The sequence below is a fragment of the Mercenaria mercenaria genome, chromosome 18, assembly GCF_021730395.1.
Source record: "Mercenaria mercenaria strain notata chromosome 18, MADL_Memer_1, whole genome shotgun sequence".
In the NCBI taxonomy this organism is placed as follows: Eukaryota; Metazoa; Mollusca; class Bivalvia; order Venerida; family Veneridae; genus Mercenaria; species Mercenaria mercenaria.
The window spans coordinates 57,761,175-57,784,093 of record NC_069378.1 but is presented as its reverse complement, the minus strand read 5'-3'; the positions used below and the strand labels follow the sequence as shown (position 1 = coordinate 57,784,093).

General features: G+C 35.4%; 1 protein-coding gene across 4 annotated transcripts in view; it reads right to left on the bottom strand.

Annotated features, from left to right (window-relative positions):
• LOC123538436 (kalirin-like) overlaps positions 1–22,919 on the bottom strand; it is a 315,629-nt gene that overhangs the window by 242,007 nt on the left and 50,703 nt on the right. For all 4 annotated transcript variants that reach the window (XM_053530236.1, XM_053530237.1, XM_053530238.1 and 1 more), the window contains 3 exons: positions 6,370–6,428; positions 5,276–5,391; positions 2,510–2,671 (listed from right to left, as the gene is read on the bottom strand). In XM_053530236.1, the coding sequence (XP_053386211.1) occupies positions 2,510–2,671; positions 5,276–5,391; positions 6,370–6,428 (337 nt within the window). The remainder of the gene's footprint in view (positions 1–2,509; positions 2,672–5,275; positions 5,392–6,369; positions 6,429–22,919) is intronic.

Below are 22,919 nucleotides of genomic sequence, written 5' to 3'. Positions count from 1 at the left end.
TTTCAAAGCCATATGTCAAACACTTTACAAAAAATATGAACTGGCACGAAAAACTTAACCAAGACTTCTAAGTCAAAAGGGGCCAGAATTCAGCCAAAATCCTTGATGGAGTTATGCACTCTTGCCTATAACTGGACATGGTGATGGTAAACAGTTGTTAAAAGTTTCAAAGCTTTATCTCAAAAGACTTTAGTCAAAATATGTACTGGTACGAAATATTAACCCAGATTTCTAAGTCGAACGGGGCCATACTTCAGCCAAAATCCCTGATGGAGTTATGTACTCTTGCCTATAACTGGCCATGGTGATGGTAAACAAGTGTTGAAAGTTTCAAAGCTTTATCTTAAAAGACTTTGTCAAAATATGAACTGGTACGAAAAACTTAACCATGATTTCTAAGTCAAAAAGGGGCCATAATTCAGCCGAAATCCTTGATGGAGTTATGTACTCTTGCCTATAACTGGCCATGGTGATGGTAAACAAGTGTTGAAAGTTTTAAAGCTTTATCTTAAAAAAACTTTGTCAAAATATGAACTGGTACAAAAAACTTAACCATGATTTCTAAGTCAAAAGGGGCCATAATTCAGCCAAAATCCTTGATGGAGTTATGTGCTCTTGCCTATAACTGGCCACGATGATGGTAAACAAGTGTTGAAAGTTTCAAAGCTTCATCTCAAAAAACTTTGTCAAAATGTGGACTGGTACGAAAAACTTAACCAAGGTGTGACGCCGACGCCGTGGTGAGTAGGATAGCTCTACTTATTCTTCGAATAGTCGAGCTAAAAATGTTTCTAACAGTCTCCCTAAATAAGACAAAGCTAACTTCTGAATGGCTAAAATGCACTGCAAGTTATACAAAATTTTTCACATGTTGCTTTTATGATGACTAAGATATCCAAACAATGTATAAACCTTCGACTGATCTTCACGCCGGGGGTGGGGAGACTGTTCACAGTTCCAGTATTGCTGGCATTGAATTTTTCATGTGAGGAAGCTATCCAGCTGGCTTACAGAAGGTCAGTGGTTTTACCCAGGTGCCCATCCTTGATGAAATAATGCCGGAAGGGCTCCTGGGGTCTTCCTCCACCACCAAAGATGGAAAGCTGCTATACGACATAATATGGTCGTCTAAGTGCGGCGTTAAATCCAACAAATCAAATCATTTTAAAGTCGCATGTAAGAGTAAGTACCAAAATCTTGTCACAGACTTCCATTAAATGGAAAAGGACAGATTTTAAAGTTGCAAACAATGAATAAACTTCCGTTTTTGATCGCTGAGTTACTCCATGCTTCTCTTCAGCTCTGTTTTCATTGGTTATATCACATTTTGGGTAAAAATCACACTCATCATGCAGGACAAGTAGAACAGCAAGTTTAGTTCCCCACAGCTGGTTTCTACTCAAATTAACAACATGACGACTCACAAGTTGACAAATCCAAAATACCGATTTTGGTGTATATAGGTTGCACTTTTTCTACCCATTTTGCTGCCTGAAAAAGTTCCTGCGACCTATACGACAGAACATTGCCAGCAGTTTTTTTCGGGACAATTTTCTGACCGTAGCTCTCGCAAAATTACGTGCATCTGTTTCGAACGAACAAAATGGATAAAAAATATCAATATCGGCGGCTTTTCAACCAATAGCGGTTACTTTCAATAAAATATATCGTAAATAACCCATACAGACATGTACTCCGGGTTGGATAAAATCCGGACAGATCCGTCCTCCATTCCAAACATTGTTTATACTAATTCTTAGCGTATTAAAAAACTTGAAAGATAATTTTTTACTTTTGATTTTTAAATAAAAGAAATAAAACCAAACAGAGATATTTTGTTAATCTTTTTACTCAGAATCAAAAGAACGCGGTTAATTACATGACACGGAAAGGTGTTATAATTGCTGTGCAAACAATTCACACTTAAACTTGCATGATAACAGAATGTAAACGCAAACCGTCTGCTGCCAATTAGTGTCAAAAAGCCGCTTTTCTTTGATGTAGTCTGTTACCGATACTACTGTTGGTACGAAACGGTTGGGAACGAAAATAACACTGTCCGATTTCCACCAATCAGGTTCTGATAATGATTCAGTCCGCGGCATCAATATGGCCGCCGCCATAATTTTGCCGGTAAATATTAAATATTGCTGGGGAAAAAATCCGAAATTTAACTGTGACTAATACGCTAGAAGTTAAATTTTCCGACCATTTCCAGAGCAAAAATTAGATGCGGACTATACATTACTGCGACCTATACACACCAAAATACGGTATCCTAAAGAACAATTATGTCACTCACAGCAACTCCAACACAAGGGTGATCTTGAAGCCAGCCATCCAAAACATGTGCTCTGCGAGTTGTCTCATGTAGAGAACATTTGTGTCAAATTTCTTTGAATACAGAGTGGACACGAAATTGCTAACGAAGGGATGGACAGACAGACAGAAAGACGGACATCAGCATCATAAACACTTTCATTAAATAAGACACCAAGAGTTTTTTTACCTGCGCCAATTCCTGACCCCTCTGTAGCACCTCAAATGTACAATTCTGCATGTGTAAAACACTCTCGTTATGTATGACCAACATTTGCTCCGCCTTGTTGCCATCGGTAACCAGTTCTTGGTGCTGAAGTTCCTCAGCCCATAGCTCTAGTTGAGATGAAACCTGCAACAAAATGGAAAATTTCTTCCTATAGTAAGATATTACAAGATGTTGATTTGTAATAATACATTATATTACCTTGACTGTGTACAAGACTACTGATCAAGGGGTCAAAGATTTGACCTCAATGCTCAACGATGACAGTATGTCCAATGTCATTTGTCAATATCCTCTGATTCAGGTGCTTCTATATACTGGCATAGAATCCAGAGAAATAATCCCTAGGTGAAAAAGCTATAAAATCAGAATTTTGTGTCCAGTCTGCAACATCCAGCATATGACTGGTTGACTCTGAGCTCCATTTTGAAACTGACCAATAAAAAGGTAGCAATTTTTGACTGGTCTACACACTTCGTTTTGTAACCTTAGATCCAGTATTAAGATTAAAAGGTGGTTTAAACTACAAACCCTCTAAGTTAATCTACCAACATGTTATGAAAGACATTTTTTTCTTATTTTTATCACTTTTTAACAATTATTTATACACCCTTTTAAAGAAATATGAAAAACACTGTAAAATTAAAGATCCTTTTAATTAGAATTAGATTTCTAATCATTTTACAGCATACCACTTGTAATAATTCATCCAACTTTTTCCCCCTTTCTTCACAGTACAAATTCTATCCTTCAAATCAACAACACTGGTATGTTACTGTGAGAAGATGTAACCCATTTTTCAATAATGATTTTTCTTAAGTAAAAAGGCACCTACATAAAAGTCATTTTTGAAATTTTGCAGACAATTCTTTTATTTTAATCAGAAAATTTTCATGATATTTCTGCAGCAAACTTATTTCAACATATCACATATTTTCTCTAACTGTATGACTATCTGATAGAAAATGTGTATTTAATTAAGATAATGTAACAGGGCGCATTTTGTTTTTTAAATGTCTTGGAAGTCAGACATTCAGATTGAACAAATGAAATAAATCCTGCATAGCTCATCCTAGTAAATTTGGTACAGAATGCATGCTATGAAATCAATTAATTTTGGTGGTTTCAGCCAAAATAATTATATTGTCCAGATAAAAAAAAGCAACACAGATTTTCATCATTTGATCTTGACCCTAAAGGTCCCAAAGGCACTTTGTGCTGCGTCTTCATTTAAGCTTATCATACTGGAAGTTAGGTGACAATGTATGTCAATCTGAACTGAAGTTATTTGCCGAAACATTTTTTTTTTTTTTTGTATTTTAGGGAAACTTCATCTTGACCTAAAATGACCCCGAGCTTGGTTTCTGAATAAGCTTGCTAAACACCAAGTTTGGTTAGAAGAGGTCATTCCAAATTAAAGCTATTTGCTGAATACTGTTTCTCTATTTTCAGCAACAGTGAAATGGACCAAAGTGGCCAAAAATATAATCCAGACATTTATCTCCTTGAAAGTTGCCAACATACCAGGTTTCCTAGAAATATCTCATAAAAGTTATTGTGTGGAACTATTTTTTATCTACTTTTAGTAACAGTGACCTTGACCCTAGTCCAGAAGTACAAAGTACAACTTAAGACGTCTTTGCCTAAGCTTGTGTCTAGTGACAACATGTTAATCAAACCTCAAGATATTGGCTGGAAACTAATTTTAGTAATATCAACCTTGACCTTGTTCCAAGTAGCCCCAAATGTGATCATAACCTTTCCCTACTGGCAAACAATCTATATACCAAGTTTCATTTCAAAATCTCATTCCTAATTTGGGTTTTTGAGCACCCAGTGGCCCCAGATACATTCCAAAGCTAGCTCTCAATTAAAGCCTGCTGTTAGGTCAACCAAAACAAAAGTTATCCAGGAAACACTGTTTTTGTGTTGTTGTTTTTTTTTCCAATTCATACTAACTCTAACCTTGACCTTGACCAATGCCATCATCATGACTGTATTTTCATAGTAAAGGTTTAGAGTAAACAGTATTCCTTATCTTGTGACCCCAAGTGATCAGATGGCAAAAAAACATGATCCTAACGTACTGTGAAATCATTAATATTCGTAGGGGACTAATTTTCGTGGATTTCGCAGTTGAGTCAATCCACGAAATTTAATCCTAGCGAACAAGTAAAATTCCCATTCATTTCATGTTCAAAAGTTAAAATCCACATGTTCATAGCCCCACGAAATTGCCGTTTTGACCAAAACCACAAAATTGCATGTCCACAAAATTAAATGATTTTACAGTAATTCTACCAGAGTACTTCCTGATCTTCTGACAAATTTGCAAACTTGATTCCTATTCCTTCACAGTATTCCGAGGGCTTGGCGCAAAACTATTGTATCTTGTTCTTTATTTATATACACTTACAATAGTTTTGCACCAAGCCCTCGATTCAATCTCATTACCTTCAGATCAAGAGTGTGCTTCTATAAATACATGAAGGCTATGATTGGATAAATTGTTTAAAATGAGCTGTGCCATGAGAAAACCAACATAGTGGCTTTGCGACCAGCATAGATCCAGACCAGCCTCCGCATCCATGCAGTCTGGTCAGGAGCAATGCTGTTCGCTTTCAAACCCTACTGCAATTAGAGAAACCGTAAGCGCAGGCTGGTCTGGATCCATGCTGGTCGCAAACGCACTAGGTTGGTTTTCTCATGGCACGGCTCAAATTGTCTTACCTCTAAAGCGTCTCTTTCAAACAAACGTAACTGAAGACACAGGTCTAGCTTGAGTTTGCGTGCTGCCCATAGTTCCTCCAACTCAGATCTACTTTCATTCAGCTGCCGCAATACACCTGGAACAATCGTAATACAACATTATTATTTCAATTAAAATCACCTTTCAGATTTAAAAACATGGGAAAAAAATGCAGCCAATGTAACAATAACTCTTACAGCACATACAGAACTATTTAACTAGAGAAAACAAACTCTTAATGCCACAAAACATTCCGAATTAAACTAGTACCGTCAGTGATGGTCAGGCACCTACTTTGAACAAATGAAGTTTTTACAAGCCAGCTAAATAACTTGCTCACATGGAGTAGTTCTTTACTACCAAGGCTCAAACAAAAAACTAAGGAGTAGCAACGGATCTGAAGTTAGTGGCTTTGAACCGCTGGGCAACAGGTGACACTTAAAATAGATTTATCATTAAATCATTACCAGTATTTAATTTATTAAAATGCACCATGCATAACAGTACACTATCAAGAAATAACATTCTAAATCATGAAAAATGCACAAATCACATTGGTGCATTAATGGGGTAGGGATCATTCTTCTCCGAAACATCACAAATTTTAGTCTTGTATTCAGTGTTCTTAAATTTTCTCAGCCTTTGGGATCATGGAGTCCATTCAATACCTGTGTAACAGAAATCCCTTTATACCGAATTGCTAGGGGGCTAAGGGGTGTTGCACTTTTCAATACCTCTCATAAACAGACTCAGTCAAACCTTTCCTGCTATTATTTTGCTTGGTTGCATTCTATGCTTCCATAAGATCTTCCTATACTGTGAAATCATTAATATTTGTGGGGGACTAATTTTCATGGATTTCGTGGTTGAGTCAATCCACGAAATTTAATCCCAACAAACAAGTAAAATTCCCATTCATTTCATGTTCAAAAGTTGAAATCCACAAATTCATATCCCCACGAAGTTACCGTTTTGACCCAAACCACGAAATTTCATGCCCACGAAATTAAATGATTTTACAGTATATTATACTTACATGGACGTTCAATGCTAAAGAAACAAAATGTTTACTTACTTTCAATATGAGAATAGTCGCTGTTCTGGTTCGTCTTCTCAGGGTCAATGTTAAATATCCTGCAGAAAAGTTTTACAATAAATTCAAAACTGTACACTAGTCTCAACCATATCCATATAGAAGCCTTTGCTGTACACCTTAGAACTTTCACGAAGAACAAAAACATCCATAAAATAAAATTTATCACAGACAGTATAACTATTATGCCAGGATGAGTCAAATTGTCTTCAACTTCCTTTATCACAGACTTTTTTGAACGAGTTCTTCCAAATATGGAAGATGAAGTTCTCATAGATTGGTTCACAGAGTTTCTAGACGATATTAGTTGGAATGTATGAATTGGATGAGTTCTAGAACCAGTCAGATTTGAATTTGAAAGCAAGCTTTCTGATTGGCTGTTATTTAAAATTGGCCCTTCTGATTGGTTAGTTGTATTTTGTGTTACTGGTGCTTGCATACCAGTTCCTTCTTGGACCACTGAACCTGTGCTTGCACTCGAAGGAAGGCAAGTTCTATTTCTACACGAAGTTACTGATTCCCCTAAGTCTATATCCGGACTTGTCCGTATTCTCTTTCGTTTAGTTTGGTCGGAATCACTTTCAGTGTTTAATTCCCACTGTTCCCTTGAAACAACTGTTAAACTGTTCCTATTTTTAGCTGCTTCTTTCTGACTGGCTGTCTGTTTACTTTTTTTAATATTTTGAAACAATGATTTAAATCCTGATTGGCTTGATTTTGATGGGGAAGATGTAGGTGAGGGATTAACTGGATAACTTCTACGTTTAAAAAATTTCAACTTTGACTTCTGCCGCAGGTTACCTTGACTACTTGACCTTACAGGTATCCCAGAAGCACTTGCTCCAGCAACTTCCTGCTCAATTTCAGGATCACACATTGTTCCATGCCACGAGGAACGATATGCAGGGTCACAATTGGCATAAAATCTATGACGAACCCCAGAGCTGTCCTGTTCATCACTTTGAGCACCTTTAACAGTTTCCAACATTGTAATACCGGTTGCACCAGCTAATTCATCTGAGTTCACTGTTTCAACTTTTTTACGTTTTGCAGGTTTTACTTTCCCACAGTTTTCAGAATTATTTTTTCCAAGAGCAGCTTGCTTTTTATTTTTATCACAGTCTGCAACTGTCTTAGCTTTCTCCATTGTTCCTTCCATTGTCACAAAATTCTCTTGTGTTTTATTTCACAATCTAAGAGAGACTACTCTTTTATAACCACTTTTCACACTGAAACCATTTTAAATTTCAATTATCTCATGAATCTCTTTATTTAAACTCAGTTAATCAAGTACTCAGAATATGACTATAAGATATTCTTCTGCTAAAAATTCTATCGCTGAATTTTTATTATAAATATTTGGGGACCAGTCTAAAAATAATCAGGTCACTGGTCAATTTTAAAACTGAAATCACAGGCAATCAATCAGATCAAATGTAAGACTGGTCACACAAAAAAAACAGTATTCTAAGTTTAGACTAATTCATTTTTGCTTGATTTTGTTGATATGCATGTCTTCTGACATGAATGGCAGGTGCTTCAAGGTTATAAAATTGAGTCTTGGTACCAGTCTCAAAATTTGTGCTTAGAAACAACCAATCAGATGATGGAGTTTTGAGACAGGTTTTCAAACTCAAGTTTCATAAACTTGGACCCTGAAGGAGGACAAATGACTTCAGGAACACAGTCCACTCTTGCATGGAGATTTGCACTCCTGACATTTTGTGCTTCACCTAGTGAACAATCTATTGTGTGAAGAACACTTGGGGTAGTGCAATATCTATCAAAGGTTACTATGAAATATTCATTAGTTCTTCAACCTGATTTGAATGGTTGTAAACACTTTTATAAGAAGATAACATTTTACAAGTATTTTCATGCTGCTTTATTACTCTTCATTTCATTTAAAGTGATATGTTTACTGTAGGGAGGTGCTAAAGAGGCATTTTACCTGGTATTTTCATTAATTTTCTTCACAGCTTCGTATTAATATACCTGAACATAAAAAAAAAAATTGATGTTACACAATTTTCTTTTTTATGAAAGAATTCTGTTATGTCAAAGAAATTGTGTTAATTTCTGTACTGTATCCCTTTTGCCACTGACAGGCACAGCACTATTTTTCTTTCTTTTTTTTCTTAAAAAAAATATCAAAATATTGTTTTGTCAAAAATAATTCATATTCACTTAGATGTTGCAGAACTTTGACTTGACAATTCTGCATTCTGGGAATAGCCGGCTTAGTTGCCTCATCAGGGGCAGTTTATTTTCACAATGTATGTTCAAACCTGCACACTTTGGGTTCAGTCACGGGTACGTTCAAACCTGCACACTTTGGGTTCAGTGGCAGATCGATGCCTTATTAGTTAAACCACTTCTTTCCCCATCCCCAATATTATACAATATCATTGCCTTAATTTTGTTGACTTGTTTCGAAGGTGGTTTTACCTGACTGCATTGCCCCTTAAAAAAAGTCTTTTACCATTATCAATCACTTATTTACTAAATCAACGCAGATACTGACTGTGGTCTAGCGGTAAATATGTTGTCCTCTCAACCCTAAGGTTATGAGTTCAAGCCCAACTCCTGCTTACAACCACACCTTCTCACACGATTCACTGACATCTGTATTGAGATTTACACAAAGTGAACTCGTAAGTGATTTCAAACAAAAACAGATACAGATAAGCTAATGCCAACTTTGAAAAAGTAAAAATTATGAAAAATCATGACTCTTCCGCCACAAAATACAGAAAGTACATAGTACAGCAACAGAAGCAGGTGTAAAGTTTTACGGTATACTCGGCAGACATTTTGCTTATCTACATTTACAGAGAGATTCATTATTGGCAGAAAACCTCACAGAAAAAAACACATTACACTAATTGTTCTTTAATATCTCCAAGGAAATTAGACTTAAAGATCTACTTACTCACATATCATGTTTACAAACAAAGGCATGGTTAAAATTACATGAGCCGCGCCATGGGAAAACCAACATAGTGGCTTTGTGACCAGCATGGATCCAGACCAGCCTGCGCATTCGCACAGTCTGATCAGGATCCATGCTGTTCGCTAACGGTTTCACTAATTGCAATAGGGTTTGAAAGCGAACAGTATGGTCTGGATCCATGCTGGTCGCAAAGCCACTATGTTGGTTTTCTCATGGCACGGCTCACATAACGATTTATATTGTTGTAAGAGAAATGAGGATTGTTAAGGTAGCAATGAAAAAAAAATCTTGAACTCTCTGCAAAAAATTTATTCTTTTGGTGTCAATTAAAATTAAATTCTATCCATGTCAATGAAAACAGAAATTACTTATGAGTCAATAAAGAATTCTTTATTTTATAGATGAAAAGAGCGCTATAAAAATCTGGTAAATAATAATAATAATAATTATCTAGCTGCCAATTCTTTCTGACTCATTGCAGAATGCCAATGGACAATTTTTTCGCTTTAACCCTTACCCCGCTAAATTTCTATAATGAACTATTCTATCTTTCAATTTAGACAATTACCATTAACTGTCAAAAGGGGTGCTTACCAAAAGGATACTGACTGAATGGCAAACAATGCAGATCATGATCAGACTGCATGGATGTGCAGGCTGACCATGATCTACACTGGTCGCATGATAGGGAGAATCATTAGTGTCCAGCATGATAAGGGTTAATTAAATTTAAATTTTCTTCTGTAGCTGTCGATGACAAATTTATTCAGTAGCTGTCAATAAAATCCAATTTATTAGCTGTGGAAGACAAATTTCTGTTGCAGTTGTTAATAAAAAAGTTATTTTTGAGCTGTCAATGTAAATTTCCTAATTAAGCTGTCAATGAAGATACATTAGCTGTCAATGAAAATATATGATTCAATAGCTAAATTAAATGAACTGTCAATGAAAAGTTTATTATTTAGCTGTCGTTAATAAATTGTTACTTTAATTGTCAATAAACCAAACACTTTAAGACTAAACATCTAGATTTTAAATGTGTTTGTCTTCAATCCTTTTCTTAAAATGTATATAAAGTTATATCCAACATTTCACATTCATCTTTTAAACGTCACACCAGCAATTTTAATGTAAAAATGACAATTTTTGGCAGAGGTTGTGACAGACAAGATACCTGTTAGCATTTATGTAAAGATGTTAAGGTGAAGCAATTAAATGTGACAAATGACCTGAATATATGTACCTTCAACCCATCTGGTCACCGGCCCACGCAGCAGTGGGTAGATGTAAATTTTACATACTTATGCAAAAACATGAATGTTAATGTACCCTAGTAGTTTTGGTTTCAGGTTACAAAGTGAAAACTTCTAAAATATCACCATACACTATAATCTCTGTTTACAAACACCTTGGAAGATGCCCTTATTATGAGCTTACCATCTAATGTCTGGGCAGTTGAAAACACTCTAGAAGATTTTAATTGGATAACTAACCCTTGCATGAGCACTACCTCTCTAATATCCAGCAAAACCAGTTTCAAAACAAATTCAGCTCCAAGAAGTAATAAATTAGTACATGATGGTATGTAATATAAATCAAGAGATTCTTCTCAATGACAAAATTATAGTTCCAGAGGTTGTTATTCTCAAGGACAAGACTATAGATCCTGAGGTGGTTATTCTCAAGGACAAGATTATAAATCCAGGGTTTGTTATTCTCAAGAACAAGACTAAAAATCCAGGTGGTTATTCTCAAGGACAGGATTATAAATCCAGAGGTTGTTATTCTCAAGGACAAGACTATAAATCCAGGTGGTTATTCTCAAGGACAATACTATAAATCCAGGTGGTTATTCTCAAGGACAAGATTATGAATCCAGGTGGATATTCTCAAGGACAAGGTTATGAATCCAGGTGGTTATTCTATAGGACAAGATTTTTAATCCAGAGGAGGTTATTCTCAAGGACAAGATTATAGATCCAGAGGTGGTTATTCTCAAGCACAAGATTATAAATCCAAAGGTTGTTATTCTCAAGGACAAGATTAAGAATCCAGGTAGTTATTCTCAAGGACAATATTATAGATCCAGAGGTTGTTATTCTAAAGGACAAGACTATAGATCCAGAGGTGGTTATTCTCAAGGACAAGATTATAAATCCAGAGGTTGTTATTCTCAAAGACAAGATTAAGAATCAAGGTAGTTATTCTCAAGGACAATATTATAGATCCAGAGGTTGTTATTCTCAAGGACAAGATTAAGAATCCAGGTTGTTATTCTCAAGGACAATACAATAGATCCAGAGGTTGTTATTCTCAAGGACAAGACTATAGATCCAGAGGTGGTTATTCTCAAGGACAAGATTATAAATCCAGAGGTTGTTATTCTTAAGGACAAGATTATGAATCCAGGTAGTTATTCTCAATGACAAGATTATGAATCCAGGTGGTTATTCACAAGGACAAGATTATAAATCCAGAGGTTGTTATTCTCAAGGACAAGACTTTAAATCCAGGTGGCTATTCTCAAGGACAAGATTATAAATGCAGAGGTTGTTATTCTCAATTTCAAGATTTTAAATCCTGGTGGCTATTCTCAAGGACAAGATTATAAATCCAGAGGTTGTTTTCTCAAGGACAAGACTATAAATCCAGGTGGTTATTCTCAAGGACAAGATTATAGATCCAGAGGTGTTTATTCTCAAGGACAAGCCTATAGATCCAGAGGTGGTTATTCTCAAGGACAAGATTATAAATCCAGAGGTTGTTATTCTCAAGGACAAGATGAAGAATCCAGGTGGTTATTCTCAAGGACAAGATTAAGAATCCAGGTGATTATTCTCAAGGACAAGATTATTAATCCAGGTGGTTATTCTCAAGAACAATATTACAGATCCAGGTGGTTATTCTCAAGGACAAGATTATAAATCCAGGTGGTTATTCTCAAGGACATAATTGTAAATCCAGGTCATTGTTCTCAAAGACACGATTATAAATCCAGAGGTGGATATTCTCAAGGACAAAATTATAAATCCAGGTCATTCTTCTCAATGACAAAATTATAAATCCAGAGGTCATTCTTCTCAATGACAATATTATAAAGAAAAGACTGTCATTTTCAGGGCTAATATATAAATCGAGACCTCAGGGAGTTTGCTCCACATGCTTAGCAAATGCTCTCTGTGACATTTTAACAGAACACCATCTGTCCAGATTTACTTTTCTTCTGCCTCTGAGTAACCTGCTAAGAACATATCAGTATTTGTAGGAATCCAAAAACACTGGTAAGATTAACTGTACGACTGTCATATACTGTGAAATCATTAATACTTGTGGGGGACTAGTTTATGTGGATTTCATGGTTGAGTCAATCCACAAAATCTAATCCCAACAAACAAGTAAAATTCCATTCATTTTATGTTCAAAAGTTGAAATCCACAAAGTCATATCCCCATGAAATTGCTGTTTTGACCAAAACCAAGAAATTTCATGCCCACGAAATTAAATGATTTTACAGTAACAGAAATACTGCTGAAAAAATTATGTATACTGTAAATACCAAAAGGATCTTCTCAGCAAAGTTGAGTCTACAGCAAATTTCAATATCTGAACTTCCTGGTTCAGCAGGTCATTTCCTAGTACACAGATCTAGAAGTGCCAAAAATGTTTAGATTTGTGCCAGAAACATTTCTTAAAACTTCAAAATGCATTTCAATGTTTGCCAAAGAAAAATCTATGATTGTTAAATCCTGAAAGCATTTAGATCAATGACAAACCTGAGAGCAATGAAATTGTGTATTTTTTGCTTTGTTTCGTTTCTGAGCTGTTTTAGTAGTATTTCATTTAACAGTTTTTCATGTATTCATAGTTATTATGAACTAATTAATCATTTGTGGAAGACAAATTTTCATCTAATCTTAGTAGTAGTGTCAACATGAAATTAAATCTCAACAAGAGCACCACCTTGCGGGTGCTGACGCTCATCTGATTTTTTTTGTATAATAGAAATATTGTCCTACCCATGATTTTCTAAGTCTAAAAAGGGCCATCACTCTTGCAAAAAGCAGCATAGAGTTATGTTTCTTGATGCACAGTGTCCACTAATGATGGTGAAAAACTGTTGCAAGTTTTAAAGCAATAGCTTTGATAGTTTATGAGAAAAGTTGACTTAAACATAATATTCAACCAAGAAAATGATTTTTCTAAGTCTAAAAGGGGCAATAATTATTGCAAAAAGCAGGATGGAGTAATGTTGGTTGCTGTACAGGGTCAGCTTATGATGGTGAACAAGAGTTGCAAGTTTTAAAGCAATAGCTTTGATAGTTTAAGAGAAAAAGTTGACCTAAACATAAAACTTAACCAAGAAATCTGTATATTTTCTAAGTCCAAAAGGGCCATAAATCTTGCAAAAAGCAGGATGGAGTTATGTTTCTTGCTGTACAAGGGTCAGCTTATGATGGTGAACAAGTGTTGCAAGTTTTAAAGGAATAGCTTTGATAGTTTAGGATAAAAGCTGACCTAAACATAAAACTTAACCAAGAAAACTGATTTTCTAAGTCCAAAAGGGGCAATAATTCTTGCAAAAAGCAAGATGTAGTTAAGTTTCTTGATGTACAGGGTCTGCTTATGATGGTGAACAAGTATTCCAAGTTTCAAAGCAATAGCTTTGATAGTTTAAGAGAAAAGTTGACCTAAACATAAAACTTAACCAAGAAATCTGATATTTTCTAAGTACAAAAGGGGCCATAAATCTTGCAAAAAGCAAGATGGAGTTATGTTTCTTGCTATACAGGGTCAGCTTATGATGGTGAACAAGTATTCCAAGTTTCAAAGCAATAGCTTTGATTGTTTAGGAGAAAAGCTGACCTAAACATAAAACTTAACCAGGCAACGCCGACGCCTACAACCGCTCAAGTGATGACAATAACTCATCATTTTTTTTCAAAAAATCAGATGAGCTAATAAATATGAAAATTTGTCCTTAAAAAAAAATAAAATTAACAAACATAAGTCCCAAAGAAACAGTCGATTTTGCCAAAACCATGAAATTTTTTGCCCACAAAATTCAATGAATATACAGTATCAGTTAACTGGATTCCATATCAGTATTAGCCTGAGGATTGACAAAACCAAGAAATCCATGAAAATAAGTCTCTTAAGAAAAGTAACCTTTACCCTGCTAAATTTCTAAAATGGACTGGTCTATCATTCAATCTGGGCAGTATCATTTATCACCCGAAGGGGCGTTCACTGAAAATTTACTGACTGAATAGCGAACAGTGCAGACCATGATGATCATGGTCTGCACTGGGCGCAAAGGCAGAATCACTTGCCGGCAGTAGGCTAAAGGTTAATAATTTTACCGTAACTGACAACTTCCCTACATTTATTACACGTATAAGAGGTGTAGAACAAATAACCTTAGCCATTGCATCCTCAAACTTTCAACTGCCTTCTAAAGTTCAAAAAGACAACCGCAATACGGACCAATATACACCCGAAGGTATGACATTTGACCCCTAAGTGTGACCTTGACCTTGAATCAAGCCATCCGAAACATGCACTCTGCATGTCGTCTCCATGTGGTGAACATTTGTGCCAATTAGTTTCTTTAAAATCCTTCAAGCTGTTCAAGAGTAACAGAACTGACACGAAACAAAGTCTTATGACCATTAAATGTGACCTTAACCTTGAACGAGCCATCCAAAACATGCGCTCTGCACGTCATCTCGATAGGGTGAACATTTGTGTCAAGTTTCTTTAAAATCCTTCAAGCAGTTCAAGAGTTACAGAACGGACACGAAACAAAGTCATATGACCATTGACCCCTAAATGTGACCTTAACCTTGGAAGCGCCATCCTAAACATGCGCTCTGCACGTCATCTCTATGTGGTAAACATTTGTGTCAAGTTTCTTCAAAATCCTTCAAGGGGTTCAAGAGTTAAAGAGCGGATACGAAATTGCTAAAGGACCGATGGACCAACGGACAGACGGACGGACGGAAAGACAGACACTGGCGTCGTAACATAATACGTCCCTTCAGGCATATAAAAAGTCAACCTCTTGATTAAAAGTTTTGAGCAACCTAGGTCATCTTACTATTAATAAAAACTCTCTTGGTATGCAAATGGAATATATTTCATGAAACACCTCATAATATATCAAAACACTGATTATATATCTCTACAACCAAGCTTCTGCATGTCATCTGCTAACACTTGATTTCAATTTTCTCAAAGAATTTAATTTATCATGAAGTTATGATGATGCTTGCCAACAGCACATGTCAGTGCAACAGTACACCTTAAAGATCTGTCAGGTTTTTTAATTTTATGTTAAAAACTGATAGAGTAGCTGTTTAAACAGATAATATACATAATTTCAGGATTAGAAAAGAACTACTTTAGATATTGCATATAAGTCAGACCCGTAAAGGGAGATAATAGAAACAAATGGATCAACAATACATTTTATTAAGTTCAATAAATATTCAAACCTTTGACAAATATACGACAAAACCCCTCTGGGCATTATTACAGGCATTGGCTGGCACGTGGGTAAAATCTTGATTGCTTCCTCACAAAAAGTCATTCCGAATTCTACTCTCCCAGCAACGTTTCCAACCCGCATCAGTGAAGGGCAAGTGATTTTAAGTCAGCGCTCTTAAGCACTCGGCCACAGATATGAAGTGCAATGGATTGCAAAATGAGTGCTTCACTGCCAGTCTGCCATTTCAAAAGCTAGAATCCAGTAATAAATCTTCAATAGTTTGCTCAACCAATCAATAATTTTGATAGTCTATAATTTTATACAAGGAGTAAAGGGAGGTAATTCACTAAATCAGATCTCAGTACTAAAGCAGGATATGATTTTTACACAATACAGCTGGGAAAAGGAAGATAATTCATTTAGAATAGAGCTCCAGGATCCTATTTTTTTGCAGATTCTTCCAAGAAAATAAGACTGAATGGAAGCCGTTCCTCAACAAAAAGTAAAAACTGCAATTGAAAAACACACAGAAGAAAAAAAAAAGATAAATCAAAACACAAACCAAATGTTGCAATTAATGCTTGACTGACAAGCTCTATTACTTAAACCTGAAATTCATCGGTGCAAGAAATTGAGTTGTATATACTTCAGAAGAAAGAAAAATGGGAACAATATTACACGTCAATTTCAAAATACCAAACTACCCTGATACAATCAAACCCTTTATTGAAGACCAGTTCTAAATGAAGACCACAATGCAACAACAACTAGAACAACAACCAATAACTACAACAATATTTGATTTTGAAAGTTCTTTTTTTTTCTCCTCCATTTGAAATAGTTCATATTTTATTTACATATTTTGAAACACCCGCTGTTTACAAAGACACATTTTTCCATTTCTAAGGTTGGTCTTTAAAGATAGGCTTCACTATGCAAAATTTCAAAATCATAAATATTTCAGACTTGCGCTCTAGAAGAAAAACTTTCAGTAGTTAGGACTTAGGCTATTTTCAGTACATAAGATTTGTTTCTCAAATAGTTTTATGTCTAAATTCCTACAGACACGACTAATTTCTGGAACTGCATTCTACAGCTGATGTCTACTACCCCAAGTAGACAGGGTAAAATGTTGCTCATAAATCTTTTATGGCCTATATACATATCGAGGAGAAACATTAATATGCAGTCATGTTCATAATGCGCAAATAATTCCTGTATACAGTTGAAACTGGGTATCTTTAGTTTATATATACTAGTTTATTTTCGGTTGATTGTGAAGCCAGTTCTACAACTTATATTAATCACACTGGACACCTCATTCCTGATGGAATCCATCACCACGAGGGAAGAGGCCAGTTTCCCTTTTAATGCTGAGCACAAAGCAAGGGAGCTACTGGTACCATATTTCACGCCTTTGGTATGACGCGGCCGGGTATCGAACTCAAGGCCTCCTGCACTCGAAGCGGATGCTCTACCACTAGGCTATCGAGGCGGTGATTTTTAATCTTCAGTTACAAGGGTGAATGAACGTTTTACTTTGAGATAACCAAAATTTGACTTATAATAAATACAGTGATATTTTGTGCATGACATTGTGTTTTCGGCGGGGGTGGGGGATTTTTGAAATAAGTATATGAGTTTGAGATATTGAGTTTCAATTGTATTTCTGTTTCAGACAAAACAAATCAGTGATTGTGTTTCATGGTAAATCGGTGGTGAAAACAAGTAAGCTACCAATGTCTAAACAATAACCAGTGTTATCTTTACTTGTACACACAATTACGACTTTTAGATTTTCTCACATTTTATCAAGACATGAAAAAGAACAAATTTAGTGCTTTATTCAAAATGACAATTAGAGGGCAAAATAAACATAAAAGATTTTAAGCTTAGAATATTTACATCTCATGAATTCATTAAATATCTATGTAAAAAAGAGCTTCCACGACCAGAACCGCATAATCATATAATTATATTTGTTGCGGAGGTCTAATTTTCGTGGATATCGTGGTTGATTCAATCAATAAAATTAAATCCTAGTGAACTAATTTTATGTACAAATATCATAATCCATTACATTGGCTCTATATTATAAGTTATTTATGAGGAAAGAGACATAACTATGTAAAATCTGAAAAGCTTCAGGAGTTATCTCCCTTGGACACATATACTTCACAGTAGCTTACCAGCTTTTATACAAAATGTCAAAACTATTTTCTCTATGACATTTTATCAAGATTATCAATTACATCCTACTTAAAGCTTGGAAACAACAGACAGGATCTTTGTAGCACTTCATTAATTGCTTAAAAATTACAAAACATTTGAAAAGCAATCAAATTAAAATATAAATTTCTAGACACAGTCTGGCAAACCAGTCAGAAAATGACAGACCACCATGCAATTACCCAGTAGGGAAATAAACAATTGATAAACTCTATGAACTAATTGGCATTTACAAAAACATACATAACACAGGACTGTAGACCTACATGGAGCTGAATATTATTTCTATCAGAGCTAGCTTACCCTCACACTGCTGCATTTCTATAATGAACTTGTCCATCTTTCAATTTAGACAGTACCATTGACTGTTCAAAGGGGTGCTTACCAAAAGATACTGACTGAATGGCGAACAGTGCAGATCATGATCAGACTGCAAAGATGTGCAGAGTGATCATAATATACACTGGTCGCAAAGGCAGAATACATCATGTCCAGCATGACAAGGGTTAGAAAATGATTTAAGTATGCACACTTCTTCTTCAGGGTTTACAAACTTTTATTTATGTAATCACAAGCAGCATTTCTGGAATCTGCACCAGCCAGGTAATCTGATCTCCACAAATAAATGCCAACTTCTCCACATGAATTAGAGGTGGAGGCCAAATGATATGTTGATCACAATGTCTTCTACCTCCTAGCAAATTGTCACTGAGACTATAAGCCTCAATAGAGGATCAAACACACAGGGATTTTTTTCCTTCTTTATAAAGTACCCCTAAAAGGACCTTTTCCCAATTGAAAAATGCAATCTTTTTTCCCAATTATCATCCAAAAATTCCCCCAAATGACCAAATTAAGTTTGCATTTTGATGATTGCAGAAAGAAAACTTAGTTACATTGACATTCACCATGATTTAACCATTCAAACAGTTTGTTTGATGATATTTACATGGAATTTAAGGAAGAATCATTCTAAATGATGTTATTAATTAACTATAAAAATTCCCAATCTGAGTAAAAACCCGGCTATTTTTCCAAATTTATCCGGTACCAGACCTTTTCCCAAAAGGGCAAAAAAATCACTGACACATAACCCAACGATCCATAAAACTGCACTTTCCCTACTGAACTAATGTAGACCAACTTCAAAAGATCCCTGATAAACATTTGCAAGAATGGAAGTAATACTTCAATCAGTAACTATGATCACATCCAGTCAAAGAGTCAAAAATTACTTTTGGTATCTGACACAATTCCTGTGCTTCTTTAAATATAATGTAAACAAATATCTCTATTTTCTAATATAATTCATTTCAAACTTAGAGCAATTTTTGAATATATTTCAACAACCTTTTTGGAAATCATCTGACAATGTTTATGACATTCCCCTGTTGTCATGTGACCTGAGGTTAAGTCACCTGACTTCCAGCAACAACATCAGTAAGCTTATGATATGGTCGAAATATTCAACAATCTTCTTTACATTTTGCTTGAGTCTGGAATAATTATCTACACTCTGAATACTGAGCAAGAATTTTTATTCCCTATAGTGATAAGCTACATGATCAGTTCCATTAGAATTATGATTTACACCCTTCCCACAATGACAGAAGCAACTAAATGAAACCTTATTTGGGACTTTAACCCTTAGCCTGCTGCAGGCGAATTTAACAGCCTTTGCAAACAGCTTGGAACCAGATCAGACGCCGATTAAATCGGCGTCTGATCAGGTTCCAGGCTGTTTGCTACTCTGACAATATTTCTTCCAATTTTGGAGCAAACTGAATGAACTTTACAATTTTAGCAGATGACATTTCCAGCAGACGACAATTTACCTAGCATGCTAAAGGTTAAGATGTTCAGACAGTAAATGACCTTACAGTGAACTGTGGGATATCAGTTTTCTTTGAGCACCATGACTTTTTCTCAACCATATTAATCCCTCATGGTGTCAATCAATAAAACAAAGTGAAACAATCAGTCTTTTAACTAGTTTCTTTTAACAGTCTCACTAGAAGATTGGGAAAAAATGTTGAGCTTGTTGAACAGTTTCCAACATCCCCTCCCCCTCCCCTCCCCTCAATCTTCTCCACCACACACATATCTCTCACACTTAAACCCTAGACAGAAAAAGAGCTGATCATATCATATAATATTGACCCAAAATTTTTTATCATAATATTTTTAAAGTGATTTAAACTGGCATGAAAAATAGGGATATAAAGGCAATTAGTAAATGCGCCTTCTGCAGCATTTCTGATGATAGTGACTTTGACCCTAAATGACCCACTTTCAATCTTGACCTTGATTTGATCAAAACAAGTATTCTGGCAGATTTCACCTTAGATAGTTAGAAAATGTAAATTTGGTACAAAATGAAACCTTTTGGCAAATGTGCACAGTCTTTCTATGATTTGACTAAGAGACTTGGTTTTGAACTGCAGATGGTTTCGAACTTGAGCTTGATTTTATAATGGCAAACATTAGACCAGACAAAAATATGGCGTCTAAGGTATATACAAGGATTTCTATCATTTGACCCAATGACTTAGTTATTATATCTGAGAATTAGTTCAAATTTCACAAAGACAAACATTCTTACCAAGTTTCATCAAAATCAAGTTGAAAATAAGACTTTTAGGTTTTTATACAATTTGACCTAGTGACCTAGTTTTCTAACCCAATTAAACGAGCATCAAACTCATCAATTTTAATTGATAGAAAACATTATGACCAAGTTTCATACAGACTGGGCAAAATTTGGACCTTAAGAATACATTGTTGACAACAACAGGACACACAAGGACAGATGGCAGACATTGACTGATCACTATATCTTAAATTGAGCACATGTGAACAGGTGAGCTTAAAAATTTGCAAGCAGTTCTGGTGCTTTTACTACAAAATCAGAACCAAGGTGAAATATAATTTTAAACAGATTTTTTTTTTACCTTTTTTCGAATCCTAAGACTGGTGTCACCCAAAAATGAAACTAGACAAAATAACTTTGGTTGTTTTGCAAAAAAATGAAACTGGGTTAAACTATACCTATATTAATACACTAATCAATCTTTCTAGTCTGCCTCATCAGATGAAAGGAATCATATAAATTAAAGATGGATTTACATTATTATGCGGAAGAGTTTAGACAGTGTATTACAGACCAACCTCTCTAAGCAAACACCATTGGAAAGGCAAAAATATGGCAGATGATTATTTCCACCTTTTCCTTCTGCGGTCTTTACCTCTAGTGTGTGAAGTTTCAATCCATTCTCTGTAGTGGATAGTAAAATACCAGCTAACATTCAAAACCTTAACCTATATCAAAAGTCGAAAAAGGGACCTAATTTTGTAACTAGAATGTGTCTGTAGGACACAGGATGTGCCCCCACTGTTACGTTTGTCACAAGTAAGGGGCAAAAATTCAAATGTTTACACTCTATGGGGGTATAACTGCAACAAATATTTTATAAATGATTCATTATTCTAGGCATATACTTTTTGAGCTGTGAGCATCATAAACAAAAAATCCACTATTTTGGCTATTTACAGGGCTGTAACTCTGTAATCAGCAGTAAAATCTCAAGAAGAATGCCAAGTGTGCAAGGTCTCATCATGATATAGATTCATGCAAGGTTCCATGAATTTACACCAAATAGGTTTTGAGCTAGGCATGTCACTAGGTGAAAATGTGCATTTTTGACTATTTCAGGGGCCATAACTTTGGAAATAGGGGGTGGAGCCAGACAAAAAAATAGGTGCACAAGTTTATATCATGATAAAGACTTATGCAAGTTTTCATCAATTTATATAAAATACTTTTTGAGCTAGGCACGTCACAAGGTGAAAATGTACATTTTTGACCATTTCAGGGACCATAACTCTGGAAATAGGGGGCAGAGCCAGATGAAAATTAAGAGGTGTGCAAGTTCATATCATGATTAAGACTCATGCAAGGTTTCATCAATTTATATCAAATACTTTTTGAGCTAGGCGTGTCACGAACTTTTTTCGGACAGACACGACGCATACATGTTCGGACAGACGGATGCATAGTGGGGGCACAAAAATGCAAAGTAGAGTTATGGAACTTGTGCACTGCATGTCAGATGATCACAGTGAACAAGTGTGTGAAGTATGTGAAGTTTTAATTTTTCCCAGTTTGTGGCTGACTGAGATACTAGCTTAAGTACAAAAACTTAATCTGAAATTCCTTCGTTGAATAGGGGGCATAAGCTTGTAAAAAAGCATGATAGAGTTAAGGAACCTGAGCAATGCAAGTCAGTTCATCACACTGAATAAGTGTGCGAAGTTTCAGTGGTTACTTAACCAAGCTAATGAGTTTATTGTACATAGGTTGTTGCATGCTGGTACAGCTTGGTCCTATGATGGGTTTTGCTGGGGTTCAAACTTGGAGCAAGCTAAACACCAGCAAGGTAGACATGAAATATAAACTAGCTGACCTCATCATATTGATAAAGAGTTCTGACAATTTGCATACTGCAGCTACCTGTTCATAATCTATGTCTGATGTCAGCCTGATGTCAGCCTGTGTATTTCCAAAATTAATAACATACTATTATTACCTTTAAAAAATGTCAAATTGATACCACAGAATATCACTAACATAATTATGTGTACAAAGAACACTAGAATTTGATGATACTGCCTATCTAAAGCCAGGAAATTAGAAATATTAAATACCGTGGCACATAGTATGAAGATCATCTGCAGGAAAATACAGAGATTTGGATGCAAATTGAGAAAATTTTGCATGAGCTATTATTTCATTGAAATACGACACCAAAACCGACACAAAAATATGGGATGTTAAACTTGACACCAGATACAGGACACCAAAAC